The sequence below is a fragment of the Eutrigla gurnardus genome, assembly GCF_963514095.1.
Source record: "Eutrigla gurnardus genome assembly, chromosome: 22".
NCBI classification, from domain to species: domain Eukaryota; kingdom Metazoa; phylum Chordata; class Actinopteri; order Perciformes; family Triglidae; genus Eutrigla; species Eutrigla gurnardus.
In genome coordinates, this window is record NC_139933.1 from 1,866,088 (window position 1) to 1,891,660 (window position 25,573).

General features: G+C 45.8%; 1 protein-coding gene across 1 annotated transcript in view; it reads left to right on the plus strand.

Annotated features, from left to right (window-relative positions):
- spata20 (spermatogenesis associated 20) overlaps positions 1-11,948 on the plus strand; it is a 27,774-nt gene extending 15,826 nt beyond the window's left edge. Inside the window, exons 14-16 of the mRNA XM_084040429.1 lie at positions 816-1,015; positions 2,364-2,444; positions 11,077-11,948. Of these exons, the coding sequence (XP_083896555.1) occupies positions 816-1,015; positions 2,364-2,444; positions 11,077-11,271 (476 nt within the window). The 3' untranslated portion in view covers positions 11,272-11,948. The remainder of the gene's footprint in view (positions 1-815; positions 1,016-2,363; positions 2,445-11,076) is intronic.
- Positions 11,949-25,573: the final 13,625 nt, after the last annotated feature.

The window sequence follows — 25,573 nt, forward strand, 5'->3', positions numbered from 1 at the left end:
GGGGGCAACTCCTCTCTGGTTGTATAGAAGTCTATGAGAAAATGGTCCTACTTCTCTCTGCTGGCCACCAGGGGGCAACTCCTCTCTGGTTGTATAGAAGTCTATGAGAAAATGGTCCTACTTCTCTCTGCTGGCCACCAGGGGGCGACTCCTCTCTGGTTGTATAGAAGTCTATGAGAAAATGGTCCTACTTCTCTCTGCTGGCCACCAGGGGGAGACTCCTCTCTGGTTGTATAGAAGTCTATGAGAAAATGGTCCTACTTCTCTCTGCTGGCCACCAGGGGGCGACTCCTCTCTGGTTGTATAGAAGTCTATGAGAAAATGGTCCTACTTCTCTCTGCTGGCCACCAGGGGGTGACTCCTCTCTGGTTGTATAGAAGTCTATGAGAAAATGGTCCTACTTCTCTCTGCTGGTCACCAGGGGGCGACTCCTCTCTGGTTGTATAGAAGTCTATGAGAAAATGGTCCTACTTCTCTCTGCTGGCCACCAGGGGGCGACTCCTCTCTGGTTGTATAGAAGTCTATGAGAAAATGGTCCTACTTCTCTCTTGATGTATTATCTCAGTAAACATTGTAAACATGAGTTTATGGTCTCAATCTCTAGTTTCAAGTCTTCTTCAATCCAGCATGATGTTCATTTAGTACATTATGGTCCATTTAGAGTCCACCAGACCAGAAAACAGAGGATGCTTTAGGGGGCGGGGCTTACCTGCTGATTGACAGGTCGCTACCTATGCAGTTAGCTACTAAGATGCCTTTAACACTTATATTATATACAGTCTGTGAAAAACTGTGTGTGTTTGTGTCTCTCACAGATCAGGATGGAGCTGAGCCCAGTGCTAACTCGGTGTCGGCCTCCAACCTCCTGCGTCTGTCCCACTACACTGGGAGGCAGGACTGGCTCCAGAGGTCCCAACGGCTGCTGGCGGCCTTCTCGGACCGCCTGACCCAGGTCCCCATCGCCCTGCCGGAGATGGTCCAGGCTCTGATGGCCCAGCATTACACCCTCAAACAGGTTATTATTATTATTATTATTGCTACATCCACTCACAAGCCCACAGGGGGCGATGGCTACGTGGTAGTTTAGACCACTGAAAGCAATAATTGTTTTCTTCTTGTCAAAAGATAAATTGGGGGGCGAGCACAATAGAAATTCACAATCAACAAGAGGTGGACTAAAACAATGCAACCGAAGGAAAACGCTGAGAAACAATGAGCATCCCGGCGTCGGCTCTGCTGACTCACAGCTTTTATCAGTGCAAGTAAACTGGTCTGTTAGAGTTAATGTTTCAGATCATTTTATCTCAGTCATACTGCTGGAACTACAAAGATTAGGGGACATTTATGATTAAGCAAATAATTCCTCCTCCTACCTTTTTTATTTTCCTCTGACAGATAATTAGATGAAATGAAAGTGGGCCCGGGAGCGACTCATGGCATGGAGTTTAACATCTCCAATAGACTTATTACTGTTATGGTCCTTTAGTGGGGCCTCCAACTAAAACCTGCAGGTTTCTTATAATGTTTAAATGTGATAAATGCTTAATTTGATGCCACTTTTGAATTAACTTGGGGAAACAGACAGAAAGTAGAAGGTCATCTCACGCTGTTACAATCCACTTGATTGGCTCAATTAAGTGACTCTATTCCTGAAAGTAACCGGATTAGCCTCGCCTGCCGTCTGGCTCCGTGAAAATGAATATTTATAGATATTCAGATAGAAACGGGCCGCCACGATATAAAGGTAATGTATTCTAACTGAGTTGTGGGCTAAAAGCATCGGAATACAAGTGTTTTTTTGTATTTCAAAAAGGTTCACAAAGCTCTTTCCTTCAACAAGAGGCTGAACCTCATCTCACTACTTCATCCCGACTCTCAAAACCTTTTTTTTTTCCCCCCACAATGTTTTTCAAACAGCTGTCATGCACAAATGGATTATCTGGAGATGTTGAGCCTCGGTTATATAATGTTTTTTTTAAATATTAACACCCTCAGTTAGCCTGAAAGCACTGAAACCAGCAGACCAGCCAAGCACAGTGGGAGTCGCCCTGAAGTTTCTGGGTCTGAGGAAAGTTTCAGAGTGAAGGCTGTAGAATGAAATGAGATGAGAGACGTAGGAACCAGAGAGGAGAGTCTGGCCTCCTGTCGGTCATGTATGACCCGGAGGATGCAGGGCGAGGCTAACGAGCTCAGGTGAGGCAATCCCAGGGAAACACCTGCCTCCCTCGTTACTGCGACGACCTCTTCCACTTCCTCCCCGTCTCCCCTCCTTCTTCTGTGTCACCTCTCCCCCTCTCCTTTCATTCTGTTCACCTCGTTATTCCCCCTCCCTTAATGTCTCCTCCTCCTCCTCCTCCTCCTAGATCGTGATCTGTGGCCAGAGGGACGCTCCCGACACCAGCAGTCTCCTCACGGCAGTCAACTCCCTCTTTCTACCACACAAGGTAAGGGTGTGTGTGTGTGTGTGTGTTTCAGGTTCCAGCAGGTAAACATTCATGGATTAACATGCCTACCTTTATTATTTAAGGTGGCAGCAGATTCAGTAACCTTTGAAACACAAAACCTCAGACTCACAGACGAGCTCCAATAATGTGCTTCTTTAAAGGTCAGCCCGACTCTGCTACTCCTCTTCTCTCCACTCCTCTCTTCCACCTCTCCTCTCTTCCTCTCTTCCTCCTCTCCTCTCTTCCTCTCTTCCTCTCCTCCTCTTGCCTTCTTCCTCTCTCCTCCTCTCCTCTCCTTTTCTCTCCCCTCCTCTCTTCCTCTCCTCCTCCTCTCTTCTTCCTCTCCTCTCCTCTACACTCCTCTCTTCCTCCTCTCCTCTCCTCTACACTCCTCTCTTCCTCCTCTCCTCTCCTCTACACTCCTCTCGTCCTCCTCTCCTCTCCCGTCCTCTCTTCTTCTCCTCCTCCTCTCCTCTCTCCTACTCTCCTACTCGCTTACTCTCCTCCTCTCCTCTTCCTCCCCTCCTCTCTTCCTCTCCTCCTCCTCTCCTCCTCTTGTCTTCCTCCCCTCTTCTCCTATCCTTCTCTCCTCTCCTCTCCTTGTTCCATCTCTTACTCTCCTCTCCCCTCCTCTCTTCCTCTCCTCCTCTCCTCCTCTTGTCTTCCTCCTCTCCTCTCTTCCTCTCTCCTCCTCTCTCCTCTCCTCATCTCCTCCTCCCTCTCCTCTCTCCTCCTCTCCTCTCCTCCTCCTCCTCTCCCCTCCTCTCTTCCTCTCCTCTCTTCCTGTCCCTCCTCCTCCTCCTTCTCTCCTCCTCTCCTCCCCTCCTCCTCCTCCTCCTCTCCTCCAGTGGGTCTAGATCTGAACCCAGCCCAGCCTTGGTCTGCTGGTGATGATTGTGACAGCTGTCAGTCTGAGTCAGACTGAAACTCAATAGAGTTAACGAAGACGTTCATATCTGTGTTTCCTGTGACCAAACTCACACTTCACCATCTCTCAGTCTCTCTAGTCTCCGACTTCCACCAGTGTGTTCATCACTGAGCTTTAGAGATGCTGCAGATTCATCTCTTTAAACATTCAGACGCCCACGTTTACAATCTCTATGCTCAGCTAAGATAATGATGGTGTTTGCAACTTCATGTTTAGTTTACAGAAGGATGATTTCATCAGTTCCACCTTTCTATTTAACGGCTGCATTTCTTTAGATAGCAGGATTCTATGAAAATGAAGAAACACGACGTCCTCTCCAAATTCAAGCAGCCCGAAATTAGATTCAAATTAGATCAGTAAATTAAAGCAGTGATTGTCCAGTCCATCTCTCTTCCTTCCCTCTCTCTCTCTCACACACACACACACACACACACACACACACACTCAACAGGGCCCTGTTGAAATATAGATGAGTAGTGCAGTATCAGCCGGTCGCTGCAGTAACATCGGTTCCATCCAGATCCCTGCAGAGAGACCGAGACCAAGAACGAGCCGGATAGAGCCGTTATCAGGAGGGATCTATTATTCAGGGGGATGTGTGTGTGTGTGTGTGTGTGTGTGTATGTGTGTGTGTCTATGTGTGTGTGTGTGTGTGTTGTGTACCATCACACCGAGCCAGGACCACTCACATGGCCTCGTTTCTGTCGGGTTAATCACATGGGGTTCTCTGTCGTAGAACGTCTGGGTTCTTTAGTCTTCCTGACACAATTCTATTGGCTCTTTATGCATACTAACGAAGGACACACACACACACACACACACGCACAGTGAAGGAGTAGGACGGGATGGTGGCCTCGGACAGACACTGGTCCACCACGGGGACCAATAAGATGCTAGATGAGAAGCAGATGCAGACTTAAAGTAGGACAAGACTCCTCGTCACTGAATGCTTGTTAAGTCGGGACGATGCAGGAGGTTTGTTTATCTCACATAACAAATATTAGTGTGTGTGTGTGTGTGTGTGTGTGTGTGTGTGTGTGTGTGTGTGTGTGTGTGTGTGTGTGTGTGTGTGTGTGTGTGTGTGTGTGTGTGTGTGTGTGTGTGTGTGTGTGTGTGTGCATGCAGAACCAAAAAAAGGCTGTCAGAGTTAAAACGACAGATCCAGAGTCTGTTCTAATGAGCCTTCATTGAGCCTCAGAGTGAGATGGAGGGGGAGAAGGGGAAGGAGTACATGAGGGGGGAGGCGCTGTGTGTGTGTGTGTGCGTGTGTGTGTTTGTGTCCAGATGTTGTGGGAACAGCTGGCCATTAGTGGCAGTATAGCAACTATCTTGGCCGGGCTGAGATGTGATGATCCTGCACAAGACTTAAGAGAGAGAGAAACACACACACTCTTGCACAACCCTCCCACAGGAGTAGCACCGCTGCCTGCAGCAGCTGTGAAACACACACACTCTCTCTCAGACACACACACACACACACACACACACACACACACACATACGGCGGTACATATGCACACATGCGTAAACCAGAAGATGTCACATGTGAAAAGTGTGCAGAATGAATTATTCTGAATTCATTGATGAATGATTGGCTCTCACCCCTCCCTCCCTCACTTCCTGTTGCTTTGCACACATGCAGGTTACACTGATGTCATTTTAAATATCAGCTACTTGATTTCAGACAGAAGTATAAAAAAAAACAGCCTCTCTTTAAACCAAAATGTCGGTTCAAGCTTCACAAATGTGATTGTTTTGGTTTCTATTAAACTATTATTGCTATTTCTAAATTAAGCTGTTGGAAGAGGCCACTTTGGGGCATTTTATAAGCTAAAAGATTAATTTATAAGCAATTAATTCCTGGTGGTAATCCAGAATGGAACAGATAATGGATAAGATTAATTGGACGAAGAAACCAATTAGAGCGGTGGACGACGGGCATCAGAAATGAGAAAGATAAAGTGTGTGATGGAGGCAGAGGGATGGATTATGTAATCACTAATGGGTGGGAAGAGATGGACGGATGTTAAACGAGATAAACGGGAGGAAGAGGGAGAGAGAGAGAGAGAGAGGTAGAGAGACTGTGTGTTCACGTTACATTAGGTAGCTGTGAGCAGAGAACATGTCTAATTTAAATCCAATTACTCGCCCTGTTTTCCTGGTTCGAGACCGGCGTGCTCTAATTGTGCTGAATGAGCTGCTCAAAGCCCGACACACACACACACACACACACACACACACACTGAGCTCTTCACCTCGTTTAATTTATTTACTCTTTTAATTCTCAACTCGACCCGGCGCCTCACAGCTCCCGCTCCCTTTTTTTTTTCTCTCTCGTTGTAATCAATCAATTAAGTTCCCGCTGAAACACTTGACTGTGATTGCAGCAATAAGTTGTGCTTCATTTTCCTTCCATCCTATCGCAGAAATATCACGTCCATTAGTTGTTGAAAACATCATTAAAAATCGTTCTAATGGGTTTTCCAGAACAAATAGTTGAATCTTCATATTGATCTGATTTGTATCAAAACATGCGGTGCTTTCTGCCAGCGGATTCCACACGCTTGAGTTTTTAATATAACAATAATAATACATTTAAGAGTAGATAATAAGAGTAACAACGAAAAATTCAATACAAATAAAGAGCAGTCCAGAAAAACCATTCACAGTAAAATTACAATTAAAAACCGTTGCAACACAACTCACGCAAGAACCGGGACGATGCCTTTTAATGCCTTTATTGTTAAACATTCCTATAAGTAGATTAGACCTCAGCTTCTTAATCACATCTGCATTAATAAGCAATAAATTAATAAGCAGCTTCATGATCGGCCTCGATAGATCTCCCTCACGTTCAATAAACAACCACCGAAAATCATTCCAACCCTGACAAATAATAACACATTCTGACCCCCCCATTCAGTGTGTGTGTGTGTGTGTGTGTGTGTGTGTGTGTGTGTGTGTGTGTGTGTGTGTGTGTGTGTGTGTGTGTGTGTGTGTGTGTGTGCGTGTGTGCGTGTGCGTGTGCGTGTGCGTGTGTTCTCCTGGTGATTTACATCAGCAGCGTTCTCTCTGTTCTCAAGGTTGTTCTCGTAATAAAGCAACAAAAGCGTCTTGGCAGGAAACATTGACTCTGGTTCAAAAGTATGAATTCCTGTCATGCAGAAGATTTACATGCGTGCTCTTTTTACGAGTTGAACAGTGTTTTACGAGGTCTGTAATTCCCATTGTGTATTCCCATTTGTTGCTAGCCTGAATGCCTCTCGTCAGTGCTGCTTATTAATCACAAAAACCATCCAAGGAAAGAGTTTTTTTTAAATTTAAAGTCACAGTTGAGTGGACTCAAGTAAGGGGAAATGAGTGGATGTGATGGGGGGGTGTCTATGCCAAGTGTTAACGAGGACCAACAAGATGCTGGTGTTAGCGGGGCAGAAAGAACCGGAGGTCTTACAGGGATTTCTGTAGGATTTAAGAAACAAGAAGGAAGAATCCCCCCGGAGGGAGATCACTGTAAGTAGACGGGGTTCACTATCCCGAGGGGGGAGGAGGAGGAGGAGGAGGAGGAGGAGGAGGAGGAAGGGATGGAGGAGAAGGAAGGGAGCAGTGTGGCCTTTAAGAGGAGTCCCTTTTCAAAGTGGAGGGAAATGACTGTGAATCCCTAACAAGACCTCGGGGAAGAGTTAGCAGCTAGGCAGTCTCACGGTCCTCAAAGTGACCTTTGACCTCCGTCATTTCAAAGCTACACCTCCACTGCTTCCTCCCTCCCATCACACCCCCCCTGTTCTCTCATCAAAGGCCACATGTTTGCCTTTAATGTAGTACCTCCCTCCAGGAATTGATCCCCCCGTATAAATGACCCACTAAGCCTCCATAACCCGTCAGAGAGCGGCTCACAGGTTGATTGACAGCCGTGGGCTCCCACATGGTCCTCCCCCCCCCTCCCCCGTATAGCAGGAAAGTGCTTCCCAGGATGATTGTAATGCATTCAGATAGCCATCGTCTTCCCCGCTGCCTTTCTTCACTCTCATTTTCCCTCTTCATCGCGCTTTGACGTAATCAAACATTCCCCTCGCTCCGTTTCTTTCTTGACTTGTAAATCTGAATTTTTTACATATCATACCTTCCTCCCCCTCCTCATCCTTCCATCTAGTAATTCCACCATCTATAAAGCTATAGGGGAGCTTATCTGGTCTGTACCTCCATGTTTGTCCCCACACACATGTATTTACACAAGTAGGCATGAATGCAGATGCATACGAGTTTTCCTCACTCTCTTTATCATTAGCCGATTTTAATGTACTTACAAGTGTCTTAAACTGTCATTCTCTCTGCTGGCCACCAGGGGGAGACTCCTCTCTGGTTGTATAGAAGTCTATGAGAAAATGGTCCTACTTCTCTCTTCTGGCCACCAGGGGGCGACTCCTCTCTGGTTGTATAGAAGTCTATGAGAAAATGGTCCTACTTCTCTCTGCTGGCCACCAGGGGGCGACTCCTCTCTGGTTGTATAGAAGTCTATGAGAAAATGGTCCTACTCCTCTCTGCTGGCCACCAGGGGGCGACTCCTCTCTGGTTGTATAGAAGTCTATGAGAAAATGGTCCTACTTCTCTCTGCTGGCCACCAGGGGGCGACTCCTCTCTGGTTGTATAGAAGTCTATGAGAAAATGGTCCTACTTCTCTCTGCTGGCCACCAGGGGGCGACTCCTCTCTGGTTGTATAGAAGTCTATGAGAAAATGGTCCTACTTCTCTCTGCTGGCCACCAGGGGGCGACTCCTCTCTGGTTGTATAGAAGTCTATGAGAAAATGGTCCTACTCCTCTCTGCTGGCCACCAGGGGGCGACTCCTCTCTGGTTGTATAGAAGTCTATGAGAAAATGGTCCTACTTCTCTCTGCTGGCCACCAGGGGGCGACTCCTCTCTGGTTGTATAGAAGTCTATGAGAAAATGGTCCTACTTCTCTCTTGATGTATTATCTCAGTAAACATTGTAAACATGAGTTTATGTCTCAATCTCTAGTTTCAAGTCTTCTTCAATCCAGCATGATGTTCATTTACTACATTATGGTCCATTTAGAGTCCGACAGACCAGAAAGCAGGGGATGCTTTAGGGGGCGGGGCTTACCTGCTGATTAAAAGGTCGTACCCTGCCTACAAGGAGACACAATCGTAAGAAGCTGAGAAGTTAGCAGACTTAATGGAGGTTAACGGGTCTGTGTGGCAGCAACGCTAAGACGACGACCTTCTGGCCTCTCCGACTTTCTTTGCAATAACTCATTTTAAATATTGATCCCACAGCTGTTGTCTTTAACCTGCGTTTATGTTGACGATGTCAGATGGCGTCCTGATTATTCAGTAATGATGGGATTTTCTGGCAGAGCAGCAGCTTTGGGTAATGTTTATAGCTGCGATTTAAATCCGTATTGTTTTAAACCGGCTTGTTAGCGTAGCAGGCGTAGAGGTGCAGCCTTCTCCAGAAGGTAAAATGTCATATTAAATAAGCCTGTGATAAATTGTAATTCAGGCTCAGCATCACACATTGCCATCTCTTTCTGCTGACTGCGGGGGGTTTTCTGTCGGGTGTTTGAGGGATCTGACACTCGCACGCTCCATCATCCGTTCTTCCAGAGATCGGGTTCCTCCCGACATCTTTACTGCTCTCTTTATACACAAATCTGTGGATGTACGACCAGATCAGAGGATCAGCACATTTCTTTTTTTAATATATATAATGATAGAAAGTTCATACACGTGAGGAATAAAGATTTTCTCCACAAGGTGTACCACAGTTTCCGATTTGATCTCTTTAACATTTTAAACTGAGAACTCCCTTCTATCCTGAATGCAACACTAGTGGAGGGAGTGGCTTTTTGACCTTTTGTTGTCCAACAACGGTAACTTTTTCTCTCTCAGTATTATTTAATCATTGAGATGATTTGGAAATATAAGTTGTTGGTCATACATGTAGGTGGATGCGGTAGGAACTAGATATTTGCTGTGGAGGAAATCCCCCCGGTGTGATTTCTAATAACAGAGCCGTGTTGACTGATACGTTTAATCTAACAGACACCGTCTGTGTCTCTCTTTCATCCTTTCAAAATCCTCCTGCTTCATTTTATCCACCAGTGCTTTCACCTCTCCCCCCCTCTCCCCCCCCTGATGAATATTCAGCTGAGTAAATGAAGCTGATGATTGACGATGTGTGTGTGGTGTCATCCCAAGAGGGAGAATGTGTGTGTCCGTTTCCTTCCCGGGGCGGCGGTCCAGATGTTAGTGTGTGTGTGTGTCCGTGTGTGTGTGTGTGTGTGTGTCAGAGTCAGAGGGATGGAGGAAGTAAACCTCCTTGTGCTCGACTGCACACTGCTATTCACAGCCAGCATCATCACTCCTCCTCAGGTATGACAGCAGCTCTGTGTGTGTGCGTGTGTGTGTGTGATGGCGGCGGCGGCGGCGGCCGGTGAGTCGTGTGTGTCCCAGCTGGGTTAGAAGTCGTGTTACTTTCAGCACAGGTACACGGCTGAATGAGAGAGAGGACGAGTGGGAGGGAGCTGTCGTTTAACTTGTGTGTGTGAAGTTGCAGCAGACAGCACAGTTGGCTACACATGACAGCACAGTCAAACTCCCACAGGGTTAATCCCTTCACACACACACAGATTGGGTTGTCGTAACACAGACAGGCTACAGCGTGACCTTTGGGTTGAGGGCAGGCAGGCTGGATCTGGTCTGGGACCAGAGAGGGACTGCGTGGAGTCAGGAGAGGAGAGAGGTTTCGGCTTGGTGGGGAAATCCCCCCTCCGTCTCCATAGCAACGGTCACACCGTTATGAGCACATTCCATCTCTCTCCTCACCCTGTGTGTGTGTGTGTGTGCGTGTGCGTGTGTGTGTGTGTGTGTGTGTGAATCCATAGTTTCTGCTCTGAGCTGAGTCTTATAACGGGACCAGCATCCTTCCAGCGTCCCAGAGGGAGGATTTAATTTAAAAAAGGGCATCAAACTTTAGTAATGTGAACACCACCAGTGTAACACGTTGATGGTTTTCTTTTTGTTTTTAAGTGCAATTAAGACCTGGCAGCACTTTGACGTGTTGAATGAGAGCAGCAGGTCTCATGGAGAGTCCGACTGCTTGGAATAAATATAAACTATATGGCATTAGGAAAGCAAGATTCTTCATCTTATTACATTTTAATTTATTTGTTGGTACAAAGACATATAGAGGATAAATATCTAATATGGAAGTTGAAATATCATCATCATTAGCTTCTGTTAGATTCTCTGGTTTGTGATCAGCGGGACGTTTGAGGTTTAAAGGTGTTTATACTTCAGTCAAAGTCACCGTTATCAGTATCTGTGTGACCTTCAACGCCGCCAGGATGACCTTCAGTCCGCCAGTTTGACTTCCCCGTCAGTCTTCTCTGGATCTATCAGCGGACCTGTCCTCCTCCTGTCTCCCCTCCGCTCCCTTTCATCACGATGTCTCTGCTCGTTGTTTGCGTTGTCATTTTCCTGCTCCGCGGTTGAACCGGGGGCGTCGCCGAGGCCGGGAGGAAGTGACACGTGTCTGACAGGGGAGCCGCCTTTGGGCTTTAACTATGCTCTGCTGCCTCACACACACACACACACACACACACGTTGTGTGCTGTATGTTGGTCTATCATGTGGTTCTGGATGCTTGAATAGAGGTATCTATCTATCTATTCTCCTCTGTTACAGGTCGTGATGCTCGTCGACGGCGATGCCGATGGTTTCCTGCGCCAGCGTTTGCCCGTCCTCTCCTCCATGGCGCCGCTGGACGGCGTCGCCACGGCCTTCGTCTGCCAGGACTTCACCTGTTCCCTCCCCGTCACCGACCCCCAGGAACTCCGCCGGCTGCTGCTGGACGGGGCCACGCCCACACCGGCAGAGTGACAGAGTGACCGCCACGGTGTCAGACTGACCTCAGATCAGAGATTTTAGCTGCTCTCTGACGGCCTGTAGCTTATTTCGTCTGTGAGTCTGACTTCTATAAGAATGCTTTAAAAGTGGCTTCATGGCAGAAATAGACACGATGCTACGAGGAGACCAGTGGTTTCCCTCCTTTATTCCAAACTCCAGCATGGGAAGAAAAGCTCTGTGTTTAAATGTCCTCATGCAGAAATACGTAGCACTTTTAGCCCAAAAGAGTTAAAACTACAGACTCCTAACAGACTCCGACGTGAGACGCTGGATGAACTGGTCTGGCATCAGTTTGCAGATGAACCCATCCGCCCTGTTTGTCCTCTCCGAGCCCCGTCGTTCCACCTCCCACGGTCCTGTCACATGGATCTGACAGGTGTGTGTGTGTCTGTGTGTGTGTGTGTCACAGGTCTGCACGTATCCGTACATTTCAAAGGCGTATTGTGTGTTAATTTGATTTCATGTGAAGTAACGCTGCAGTGCGGGGAGCTGCTCTCTCAGGATCCTCAGTGCACCATCTGCTCTCACCCCCCGTTAACTTGGATCCTTCCACTGCTGCACACACACACACACACACACACACACTCATAGTTTAGAACAACACATGTATACGCACAACCCCGAATAATAAACATGTTCCCCCTTTATAATCACTGTCCTTCTCATTTATTTGGATGTAGTTTTTAAACAAAACGAGCCTTTCTTTAATGTTCTGTTTATTCTTTAAGACTTCATGAATGCTAGAATAAATTATTTTTATGGTCGGTTCTTTCTCTCCGTGTCCAGGATGGGAAACTAGTCTTCCCTTTATCTTCCTCCTCAGTACTATAAATATTCATCATCACAGTTGTGTATTCATTTTCCTCCGCTCTCCCCCCGGCAGGCTGGATGAAGGTAACGGTGTGTTTAATCTAGAAGGTGTGTATATGAGAGGCAGACAGATGGTCTGCTGGTGTTGGAGGAGGCGAGGGGACTCGGTCTCAGAAGGGTCCAGGTCTGGACTCTGGAGTCTGGAAGTGAAGGAGAATAAAACAACGTCACGGCGGCGGTGGCCTCGTCTTCGTCGCCTCCCACTGTGAGGTGAAGTGAATCTCCGTCCACGAACGTACTGTGAGAAACATCCAGACCATCTGCACTCGTTTTACTTCTGCTTGCCCTCCTCCTCTAGTTCCCTCTTTAAACTCCAGCTCCCTCCCTCCCTCCCTCCCTCCCTCCTCTCTGATGTGGCCTGGTCGCCCCGAGAACCAGGGGAGTCATGTTGGCAGAAGAAGAACAAAACGATGAAGAGGAGAACAATGAGGCGGGTAGGAGAGACGGGAAAGGATCACGTTTCTAACCTGTCTGATGGGGAACAGCCACACTTTTTGGTACTTCCTTTTCCCAAATCCTCCCCCTCCCTGTATCAGCCTATCATCTTCCACCGGGTTGGCATCCTTCTAAATCTGGTGACAGACACTCTCCTGTCTTCTCCTTACACAAATGTATACGCACCATTTGGTATCCCCGCCCTTCTTAAATCCCAGCACTCCCCTCGTTATTGTTCTGCTCTAATTGTTGCGTTACGCTGCATAAGCTCACGTTTTGACTGACTGAGATTAGCGGTGGTGAACCTGCTCATTATGAAGCTGTAATGTATGTTCCACAGATCATAACTTTATTCAAACAGGCAACACTTTGCTTGAATAAGAGACAGTGATAAGATTATACAACACAATGATGCATCCACAATCAGAGCAAAGCAAAGCCCCGTTCAAACAGCTCACACTGTTGGAATCCAAGACGTGGAGTTAAACACACAACTCTCTACATCTGTGTTGGATGTAAAGTATGGAAGTTAGTTATGTACAATGCAGCATACTATTTGGACAGGATCAAGTTTTCTGAATGGAGGAGGTTATTGATTAATTCATGTGTTCATTTCATAATTTAGTTCTGGTTTTGGAATATTATAGAGCTGTGTGTGTGTCTGTCTTTGTGCGTGGTTTCTGTGAAGTGAGGCTATCTAAGGTGTGTGTGTGTGTGTGTGTGTGTGTGTGTGTGTGTGTGTGTGTGTGTGTGTGTGTGTGTTATTGTGGTTGCTATCAGATATGGCTGCTGTGTTTCAGTCTGGCTGTGTGATAATGAGGCCACAGGGGGCCAAGAAGAGAGAGGAGGAACATTCAGAGGCTCTGTGTGTGTCTGTGTGTGTGTGTGTGTGTGTGTGTGTGTGTGTGTGTGTGCGTGTGTGTGCGTGTGTGTGCGTGTGTGTGTGTGTGTGTGTGTGTGTCATTCACAAAGCTGAAGAGCCAGATGTCACATCTCTTCAGATGTCTTACTTTTGATACAGAACAAAGTTTGTTTTATTCAGGAAGCGACGGGGCATTTATGTGAAAACAGTGAAGATGTGAGAGCTTTAGAATCACTGTGTTTTATTTGTGTGTTTGTGTTTTGTGTTTTGTGTGTTGGTGTGTTGGTGTGTTGGTGTGTGTGTGTGTGTGTGTGTGTGTGTGTGTGTGTGTGTGTGACAGTGATCCCACCACTGGTGCCTGAGTGTCTGATAAGCCTGAGAGGAAGTCCAGAGACTTGATGATGACCAAGGTAAGACCGAGTCCACATGTCTTCATGTCCCCCATGGTTCCCCATGGAGGCTCCTAATCTGTTATGATTGGTGTGTGTGTGTGTGTGTGTGTGTGTGTGTGTGTGTGTGTGTGTGTGTGTGTGTGTGTGTGTGTGTGTGTGTGTGTGTGTGTGTGTGTGTGTGTGTGTGTGTGTGTGTGTGTGTGTGTGTGTGTGTAAACAGGACCCAGATGAGCAGCACCAGCAGATCGGTTATTTCTAGTCAAACGGGGCGGAGACAGAAATATGAGAACAACACTGTATTATTATTCCTGTACCTTTATGTTATTACGGTCTCAGTGCCGTCTGTAGCGGTCGTCTCCTCCTGTGACTTGTGTTATTGCTCCCGTTTGTCACTTGGTGTGAGTGTTATTGCCGTTGCCTGTTATGTTGCTGCAACGCTGCAGGAGATAAAGCAGCGCTCCGGAGACGAGGGGGGATTCATGGGAGTACCGTGAAGCCCAATGTTTCTCAGACCGGTGGAGTCTCCGACCTGTGGGAGCCCGTTCCCACCACAAACACACTTTTAGTTTGTTAGAAAGACTTAAACTGGCTTTGGAGGTCACATGACATCAAACAGCTGAGTTTAATTAGAGTGGCCACCGATTGCTCCCATTGAAACCTCATAGTGGGGAAATGGAAAAGCATGGAAATGCACCTTGAAATGCTTGGAAAGTGCTTGAATTTGACTGTGGAACAGGTGGAGGAACCCTGCATCTAGGTCGGAGTTTGTTACGGTAGAAACATCGGCAGACTCAAGGAAAGAGAGAGAGGAGGAATCAGCATTTCCCTCTCTCCCTCACTTCCCATAGATTTATCTTGTGTTGCCAGACCTGGTTTGTGTGGTGGATAGGGGGGTAACTAGAGCGATGGGGGCTGAGGGGGAACAGGGCAACTAGTTCATCATGTTAGCCTAGTTGCATGAAAGCAGAAGGAAAGCTCATTAAATCCCTGCAACTCCACGTCTTCCCGTTCTCCTCCGTCTTCCCTCCGAGTGTCGCCGGCTTGCATCATGCTTGGCGAAGGGAAACCATTCTGGTAATTCCTGCTTCTCACTTCGTCCTCTAAATGGTCAATTATCATTGTCAGTACGGGCGAAACGGCACCATCCGTCATCATGGATGTCTCTTGTGTCACTATTGCTTCGCCGTTTGCCCAAACGGCGGTTGCCAGGCTGCCAAGTTCCCCTTAAAGGTCGCGGGATACGGCGAGCGTGATCAATGTGAATCACATCGTCTCTAAGCTGCATGACGGTTTCATTGACCTCCGTAAGTTATTGGTTTTCTATTATTACTGTTTCACCCTCGAGCAGATCTCCCTCCGAAGGCGGGATTATGTCAGCGAGACTTTCTAAACGATGGCAGGATAAAAACAGCAACGTGAACTGAAGTTGCTTTGCAGACATCCACGGATTCCAAGTCCTTGACATTTCCTCGACATTTGCTGACATTTAGGGACACGTGTAAACCTCCGTTTTTTGAAAGTTTATCAAAAATCTAGAAGGGGAACTAAACGGACGGTCAAATGTCAAGCAGGCTCCGTCCATCTGTTGTTGTGGCTGCATTAGTGAGGGGGAGTGCATTGTGGGACACGCGGTCCCGTCTGCTGTCATGGCTCAGGGTGCTGCTCTGGGAGGGTCTGGTCTAGTCTGGATTCAGACCACAAGAACCTGGACGCCGTGTAGTGGATTAGTCATGAAAGCCTCTGGAAGCCTCGGAGGTATTTAGATCAAATCAGATATCATCTGTTACGTCTTTGTAACGTCGGATTATTGATCAGATTGAAAAGGCTGTGGTCTGGAAACATCGGCAGCAAACTTCACATTTTCTTTCAACGACTTGACACATTTTTGAGACGTTCCCAGGAAGAAAATCACAGAGAACAGTCTCTCAGGCCTTCTGCAGGGACGTTTGATAAGCTAAAGGATGAAGTCGGCTCATTAGAACATGGTGATACTTTTCATAATATATGTTATGTTAGATTATGATAACACTGTAGTCCACGAACTGATCCCTGACATCTGGGAACATTTTAAATCGAGACACTGCAGGAAAAAAACCTGTTTTTGAAGACTAAGTGTCTTTTTTCAGACCGTTGGAAAGAAAACATCATCATATTACTGTAGATTTCTCTCAATTCACTAAACCTTCCCATTAGGTAATGCCTCATTTGCATATTTAAGCAGAACATTTAAGGACATGTGTAATATGTAATGGTTATATACTGTATATATAAGGCTTTAGAACTCTGGAGACCTTTTTCCTGCACAATAAACTACAAACACACTGAAGGAAAGGGGAGGAAGGCAGTAATAGGTCTTCTTTAATGTAAATAATCAACTGGGGAAGCTTCATGGTTATATCCCGCTCACCCGGGGCGTCCCCCCTTTTTAATGGACACACTTTGCCGTGATTCCATTAAAATGTGAAAATGGGCTTCTGCCAAAGCTGGTGTGACCGAGCCATTAAACGGTAAATACCCCGGCGAGCACGTAGCGTTCGAGGAAGGAGAGGAGGAACAGACGGAGGCCGAGTTCATGAAATGAATAAATATTCAAAGCCAAAAAAAAAAAGGAACATAACATGTGTACACACATTCTGCGGCCTGGCATCATTTGAAACTTTTGATTGCTAAAGTCTTTTTAATTGTAGAGACGTTAATGTACCGTAGACTCCTTATCGGCAGCAAATCACCTCAAAGCGACATTCCTAACAAACGTTCCCGCTGCACTGACAGTGAAATTGCAACCAGCCAGGCGTCTCTGATGGAAAGGATATTTTGGAGGTTTTGTATGACAGATGCCGAGATGGACGATTATCGTTCACATATGGCGTTGGTGATTCAGTCCCTCTGCGACTGAGTGGAAGACTGGATATAGACACTCGGCTTTGCCAAGTTCCTTAAACGGCTTCACACCAGCTCGTCAGAGGGAGGGTCAAAGCTCAGACCTGGAGGGCACGGATGTTGCGAGAAGGTGACGATGTGGCGAGGACGGGTCAACGGTGTGACGAAGACGAACCGACACATCGGGGACATGTTGGTTTTAGTGGTTCCCAATCAATGAATCCTCATCCCACCTGAATCCTTCATGACCAGCATCAGCACACGTGTGCTCTTGGGTCACTTTGGTCCAAAGACTTTGGTCATATCTTGATGTTTCATCCAGTGCTGGTGCAGGTTTTTGTTCTAGCCCAGAGACCTGATCCAACTCATCAAGGTCTAGCATGAAGACCAGTTAGTTAATGAGTTGAAGTCTCAGTGCTGGACTAAAACAAAAACCTGGACCACACCGGACCTTCTTGGATAAGACTGGACACCCCTGATCTAGGTTTACAATCATTTAAATTAGGTGCAATGATTACATGATGCGTCAGGTGAAATTAATTCATGCATAACATTTGTTTTGGTGCTTTAAAAGATTTGCAAATGATTCCAACTTCATGTATTAAGATGCTAAACTAAGAATTTGGTAATATTGTTAGCACGCTGACGTTTAGTGCAAACTAAACGTTTGCACTAAACGTTTGCACTAAACGTTTGCACTACGCTGTGTGAGAAGTATTTAGCTAAACCTTCTGCTAAAAACAAGAAGAGATGGAAGACATACCGACGTCTAAATCAACTCAACTGAGAAAGGCAAATTAATTCCTGTTGACAATGAAAACATTGACTTTCTGTCGAATCCTAACAGCCGAGGTCGGCGTTTCCTCTGAAGTCGATGTTAACAGCAAACCCCGTGAGTTTGATCAATATGTGTGTGAATGATTTCTCCAGCTCTGATCCGTCTCTTTGCAGGATCAGGTGGTATTTACGCCGCACACAATGCAAACAAACAGCTCCTCATTAAATCTGATTCACTGCGTTAATTTCTGCTCATGCATACGCAGATCCCTTTGATGTCCGGTCGTATTGATGGTTTGATTACCTCCACGTTTCCCATCGACTCGGCTTCTGTAATGAGAACACACGGATACATTCGCTTCATTGCTGAGGGGTCGACCCTGCATCAATAACATGCAATAATTCAGGCTTTATTGGAAATATTAGACTATATTGTGGTTGAGTGTTGTGCAGATAGACATTCATATATGTGTGTTTTGGTGAGAAACCTGGTGTGTAACGTTACAAGGCATTAGTGTTCGTGCACAGAAAGGTCAAACACCATGACATCGCCTCTGAGCTCTGAGTTTTACGAGTCACCGTGGTAACGGGTGATTCCGCTTGTAATGACGGCAGCGGTTGAAAATACCAATAGGACATGAGGTTGTTGTCCTCGTAAAAAAAAAAAAAAAAAATCCACTTTAACTACATCCTGGTCCGTGTTTCTCATCCACACCACGCGCTTACGTAAGTGTCTACGAGCGACCACAGACACGCTTGGCTGAAAGTCACCAGTTGAACGCGGTTAAACCGAAACACCTGTCGCTCTGGCAATGGTGGGGATTCTGCAGAGCTCTCTGCTGGAGCATCGGCTGATGCTGCTCACAGTTTGAACTCCAGTCTGTTTGGTCCAACATGGTTCTTCCGTTGCCAACATGCACATTCATATTTTTGATGGGGTTGGCTCTAAAATAGTCGAAGAATTTGCCACTAGGGGGCAGCAGAACAAGCTGCAAACATAACCCCAGTTAGATAGAGACCTTATAAGTATCAGCTTTCATATTCCCGATCAGTTGAAGGTATCTCGCTCTCCTTTTAGCTCTGTTTTGGTTTCCACCACCTCCATGGGGAAAACATCTGGCCCTCTAGCTGCTCAACGACGCTAACTTTGTCTCTGTTGTGATTGGTTGAGGGAAGGTAGGGCACAGTGAGTTCATTTGTAATTTTTTTTTGCATTCTTTAGACTATTTTTGTCCGTTCAGAATCCTCATCATGACATTCGGAGACAGCGGGCAAAATAGTCGATCCTTGACCCAGTTTCTACACCAAAGACATCCGAAGATTCTTCCAACTTGTTGTCAAATGTCATGGATTTATTTTCCTCAGTGGCGGCAAAACACAGTGATTGTGCCAGAGAAGTTAGGAAAATAGGACTTGAATAAAGCAGAATTATTTCTAGTGGGTTACACAAACCCATTCCATTTGCAGATATACCCTTTGCATTATATCTGCTACGTTTAGTGACGGAACCTTTGAAAGGCTTTAAAAATCAGCAGGCATATCACATCTGCAAGCTACTTCACAGGCTCCCGGGCCCCTGGAAATAAGATTGATAAAGGGGAAGTGGAATTCCTTTTTGATGAGACGTTTAAACTGCAAACAGCGCTGTGACCACAAAGAACATGGAGAAAAGCTGCAGATCATTTTTCTTCTGGACGTTTTTGCAGCTGAGAGCGAAACACTTGCGTGGCTTCTCGCTGTTGTGGCCGTAACTCTCTCCAGACCGCTGAAGAAAATAAAATATCCCGAGGCCGGCCGACTTGTGGATGCACAGATACGCACACCTCTCAGGTTAATGAAGTGTGACCGTCCTGACGGGAGAGAAGTCACCGAGGAGCAGCTTCCACCTTCCATACTTCCAGAGAAAACACACTCCAGCATCCAGGAATACCTCAACCCCGTCTATCTGATGGCAGCGGTCCTGGAAGCGTGTGTGTGTTATGGAAATATTCCCCCACCTACGATACTACATCTGTTCCCTCGGTACCATTCCCCCTCCTCCCCTCTGATCTGTATCCAGATGACATTCCTGTCTGGCCAGCTTCATCACACAGTCCCATGATGAACGAGACGCCATCATTTACATAATAAACCGCCGGACGGAGACGGGAGACGTGAGAATGAAAGGAAAACCCACTTGAACTCTGGATGCCCATCTGAACTCTGTGAGACTCCCTTTGTTCCTTGAAAAAGAAGACGGGAAGCTCATTAAAGTAAGTGAAATGGTGCCGTAGACGTGTACTGTATAACACATACAAGCTTAGTGTTTATTTTTAAATCTGAGATGAGGTTCACCAAGTCTGTCATAGTTTAAACCAGGCCTGCTTCGTGCTAATGAGCAGCTAGCGTAACCTACAAGACGGCTTTATTGCTCTTCAAAGTATAGTTTTCATGTCACTGGAGCTGGACTGGAGGGATGAACACCTTTCAACCAAACCAGATCCTTTATTCAGTGTTTTAATGGTGAGATCTGAAGGTTTAGCATGTACAAGCCTCACTAGGGACACGAATTAGCAATAGCTATAAACTCTCTGTACAGCACATCATTTACATTCTCTTTATTGGAACTATGTCAACTGTATCGTCCCTATTTAAATAAAATTCTATTCTATTGTTAAAGGAGTTTTAAGTTACAGAAGGTTATTGTCTGGTTTTAATACTTGTTTTCTAACCCACAGATTTGAAGTGAGGACACGGGGAATGTTGCAGCGTTTCTTTTCAGAGGAAGCTGCTGGACTGTAATGGCAGAGACGTATGGAAATTCAATCACGTAGAAACATCTAAATGTCCACAGACAGCAATGATGCTGTGTGAGGCAAGCAGTCCCCCCACCACCACCACCACCACCAGCCAACTCCTACACTTTTCCATCATTCAAATAATTAAAAACACCCACCCGAGACACGCAAATGGAAATATTGATCTCCCCTTCAGACGCTGGTTTTGGTTGGGGGATGGCCTGAGACGAATGTACTGGTGTATACATCGAAAAGCAGCCGGCTGTTTGTGACGTGGCGGTCGGAAACACGGGCGGCGGTCACACTGGGAAAGGCCGCCGAGAGGCTTTTCAATCACGTGTGGGACGTAAACACCTTCATCTGTTTTCCCTCTCGTGATGAAGACGGGTCACGTGATCAGAGTGGGCTTCGCCGTGTCGGGCTGAGGGGCGTGTTGGAACCAGAACCAGAACCAGAATGGAGTTCATTGCCAAGTACATTTCCTTCACATGCAAGGAATCTGCTTTGGTGTTCAGTGTGCTCAATAAACAACAAAGCAAAGTCCAGAACATGAATATAAAAAATATTATCAAATGAGAAAGACACTACAAAAACATGGAGGCATAAAAAAACACCACAGTACAATATTAATACGTCCAATTAAGCAGTGTGTGTGTGTGTGTGTGTGTGTGTGTGTGTGTGTGTGTGTGTGTGTGTGTGTGTGTGTGTGTGTGTGTGTGTGTGTGTGTGTGTGTGTGTGTGTGTGTGTGTGTGTGTGTGTGTGTGTGAGTGAGAGAGAGAGTGTGTGTGTGTGTGTGTGAGAGAGTGTGTGTGTGTGTGTGTGTGTGTGTCTGAGTGACAGGTAGGTGAACACTTGCCTGTCAGATCGGGTTGGCAGGTAGCAGCTGGAGATCATGTTTGAGGTCAGAGGTTGAGAGCAAACGCACAAAGCCCCTCCACCTGCTTGGAGCCATCCCAGTAACGAGGACTTTGTTCAGACACATGTCTCGACAACGCGAACAAATGACGTCGTGAAAGTTCCAACACTTGCGTGACTGACAGGAAGGTGACAAAAGGTGGTTTGTTTGGCTCAAAGAGTGTGTGTTTGGATTGTGAGACGCTGTGTGATACTGGTTGGTGTGTCGTCGATCCGTTCCCCCGTGGGAGTGATCGATCGCCGTGATGGCGCCCCTTCTTTCCTGTGTGAACGGGCACAGCCGGCTCCTGAACCCACGTCGTCAGGTGGCCTCGGTCTGAACGGGTGACTCTGGGATGTGATTTCATTGGCAGCCGGCGGGGTGAGGAACAGAAGCTGCGTTACGTCATCCTGGAATCACAGCATTTACATGTGTAATAGTATTTATTTGCATAATTTGTGACTTGATGTCGAGGAGGCTAAGTGTGTTTATGAGCCCAAATAAGATAATTATGTGAAATTAGATTAACTAGAGGTGTGGGATAATTGATTTATGAGAAGCATGACTTAAACTCTTGTACTATAATATACTTTTACTCCTCAGACTGTCACACCTAGAGGTCTGAATCGAGACTACATCGTCCCTAAAGATGATTTTATCCTACAGAATAAAAAAGAATATATATGTTTGATTGTAGTTGATTGAGATTGTTAGTTTTTCTGATATGTTCTTGTCTGATTTGTGATGATCAACATGACATTATGGTGAAAAGGACATGTTTGATATTTGGAGGTGTGTTTTTAGGACTTTTAATATACAGTATACAAAGCTTCCAATACTTTGCTTTATGAACAGATATGTGAAAAACTAACAGCATTCCCTTCGGCCTCAGCCTGTCTCTGTGTTTCTGACTAATTAGCATGCTAGTGTGACCGCTGTAAACATCAGCATGTTAATATTGTCATTATGACTGTTAGCATGCTGACGAAGCACCGCTGTGCCAGTAAAGCCTCAGAGCCGCTAGCTGTCGTGCAGTAATGACTGTGTGTTCATGCCTTTATCTGTCCATGAAGCCTTTGTTCCTGTTCATACTGAACGTGGCTAATCCACATGTTCCACATCTGGGAGAATATTTACATAATCTCCAGAGTAATACATGATTATTTATGTATGTATATATATATTAATAATCACATTGATACAGAACATGACCCAGTATCAGCTGCTGTGCTATTATAGGCGATATATATAACGCACATATACATAAGATTTAATTTGCATAAGGATGCTTCATACTCACAAACACAGCCGGATCCAACTTCCCCAAAGTTGGATTTTATGGATGTTCTTAAGGAAATCCTTGCTGAACAACTACTATTTAACTCAGACGAGAACACTTATTTCTATTTTTTCGCTCTTACTTGTTGTGTTTCTTTCTTTCCACAAATGTATTTATCGTAAGTCGCTTTGGACAAAAGCCCTACATGTAAATGTATTTATTCCCTCTCTGGTAGTTTTGTACTTTAGCACTGTCTCCATCCATCCAGCCATTTGAAGCCTCCTGTGCCCTTGGCTGTTAGGAGCCCAGGCTCCAGAGCCGGGGCCCATCACAGCCCTGCCTCGCCCCCAGGGACGGCAGCTCATCCTGGGTGTGGGATGGCGTGGCTCTGTGGGAGCTGGAGGGCGCTCAAAGAGGAAAGAGATGAAAGGCAGACGCAGCGAGGGAAGCGCTGAGGGCCTCTTCTGGTTCTCCTTTCGTCTCCACTGTTTCCTCACTTCTGTCTCGGTTTTGTTGCAAAAGTCACTTTTTTTTAATCAATTTATGTTTGTGGAAAAAAGGCGTTTTAATTAGGCTTAGGGAGGGAATCAAAGAGAAAACAAAAGTAGAGTGTGGATTTCCCGTCTCTGAATCTATCTATTAGTCATCATCGTTGCCCAAAATACTTCTTCTTAACTTCTTCTGTGTACCTTCATGTCCTCTGTGTACTACATCTCCATCCTCGTTTGCACCCGTTCTTCTTCTTCCTCTCCTCTTTTATCTTCCTCTGTATTTCCTACTCCTCTTCCTCTCTCCTTAAATTACCCCTGCTTCATTTCTCTTCTCATTCTAGTAAATCTCATCCTTTCTTCTTCTTCTTCTTCTGCCTCCGTGTCATTACAGGCATATCATTTATGAAGTGTTGAAAATGTTCCTCTCCGAGCTGCTCTGCTCCGTAACCAAGGTTACCAACATGTGAATCAGTATCATTGAAATCACGTGTGATATTTTTTTTTAGGTGGGCAAGCAGAACTGGAGAAGCTTCAGAGTCCCAGCTTTGTATAGTCTGGAGTCTTCTGTTAAACATCTTTCAATTAGAAGTCATCTTTGTTTATAAATGATTGATATTGTTGTTGACCCTCTTCAGGCTCTCATAACACGCCCACACACACACACACACACACACACACACACACACACACACACACGCACACACACACACACACACACACACACACACACACACACACATGAATCACACACAGAGCATTGTATTACTGTATTGTTTGGGATTGCATGTGAGCTAAAATAAACGGACATTTTCTTCTATTTATCATTCAGCAGATAAATAGAAAAGTGAGACGAGAAGCAACCACCTCGTGTGCCTGATCTCCAGCCCGGTCCCGTCCAGCAACCTCGTCCAGCAACCTCGTCCAGCAACCTCGTCCAGCAACCTCGTCCAGCAACCTCGTCCAGCAACGTGAGTGTCTCTAATGTCTACGTAATCTTTATATTATCACGACTCTTCTCATACTCATACTCTAGAAAAAACTGCCAGAAGAAAAACAAGATGCTCAAAATACAGAACTCCAAACTTCAACAAACGAATGGGCCGTAACCGTGACTACGACCTTGCTTATACAGGTTATGGTTTGCACGACAATTTAAACTTGTCAATTCAAGTGTCTTGTATATGGAAGACCATTTCATCAGACTGTACATAACCTTTAGAATCAATGAAATAGTAATTATAAAAAAAAAAGATATTTCTTTCTTTCTCCACTATTTAGTGGGCGTGGCTTAGGAAAATGTGGTGTCACTTATTTCAAATTTCTGATGAAAACACCCACGCAGTTCCAGAAAGGCTAAATAAATAATAAGGAAGGATGTTTTTTTTCTCCTGAAGCTTCATTCGATCGCTACTTTAATATAATGTTATAGAAAAATAGTTACAGTTTGAATTTTGAAGCGTTTCCAGGACCTTTAATGTCCGAAATCCAAATATTATCAATGGCTAGTTGTAAATGATGGCAGGTTTGCTGGCAGTGAATGAAAGGAAGACGCTGCTTGTATGAATATGAGTATGAATACCACAAAGTGAAACAGCATATGGGAATAACCACTCCCTGGATTTCACAGCAACCACAGAAATCAGATTCAACTTCAGCTAATTTCATTGATTAGACTTTTTTCAACATGCTGTGAGTTAAAATGGCATGTTTGCACTGCTCCTTTACTCTCTGTTACAATCCATGTTATTCCAGTTGTTATTATCCGCGGTGAGGAAACTCTTTCCTCGTTACAGAGAGCATAAAAAGCTGAAACACAGCCGATAAATGTCCCGTGGCACCTTTGGGAGATGAACATACAACTCTGATTATCGTCCTCATTGATTCTCCAAAAGCGAGACTCGTCTCACGAATCCCAGAATCCAAGCACGTTGCAATAGTTAGGCATGTTGTTTGTGTGATTTTAAAACTGACAACTACCCTCACATCACTTTTAAAAGGAGGACGTCTGCTTCACATTAGGTCTTTGTTTTTATAGATCATGACCTCCTGTGCCTCCCCGGCTTATTGCTTCTGGTTCTCCTCATGACAGCAACAGCAATCATTAGTTTTTAATGTTCCTGTGTGACGGAGAGAACACACGCCTTCACACTGCAGAGGTACAGTAGAGGTGAGTGATTGGACGGCCGTTAACTGGGAGAAGAATACTGGAGCGAGATCGGATGATTGATCAATAGAGTCATTTCCTTTTCTGGATGGGGGGGGGGGGGGGCAGTAGAGTGCAATCACACGCATATTAACTCATCGTTTCATCGACACCTACACATGCCGGAGCACCGTCGCATGACAATCAGGGATTATCAGGTCATTTAATTCATGTTTATGTATAAATGCTAATGTCCTGAGGATAAACCCCCCCCCCCCCCCTCCTCCGTCTCAGGGGGGGTCAGAGGTCAGAGATTGTGGAGCTGGTTTGGGATTCAGTGTAATCTGCTGACATGAATGCAGGTTTCTCAGATAAAGCAACACATTCTCCGAGACCCCGTCAGTGACCCCGTCCTTCAAACCCCCCGACCCCCCCGCCCTCTAGCACCAGGGAGGCTGTCAGCATCCTCTTCT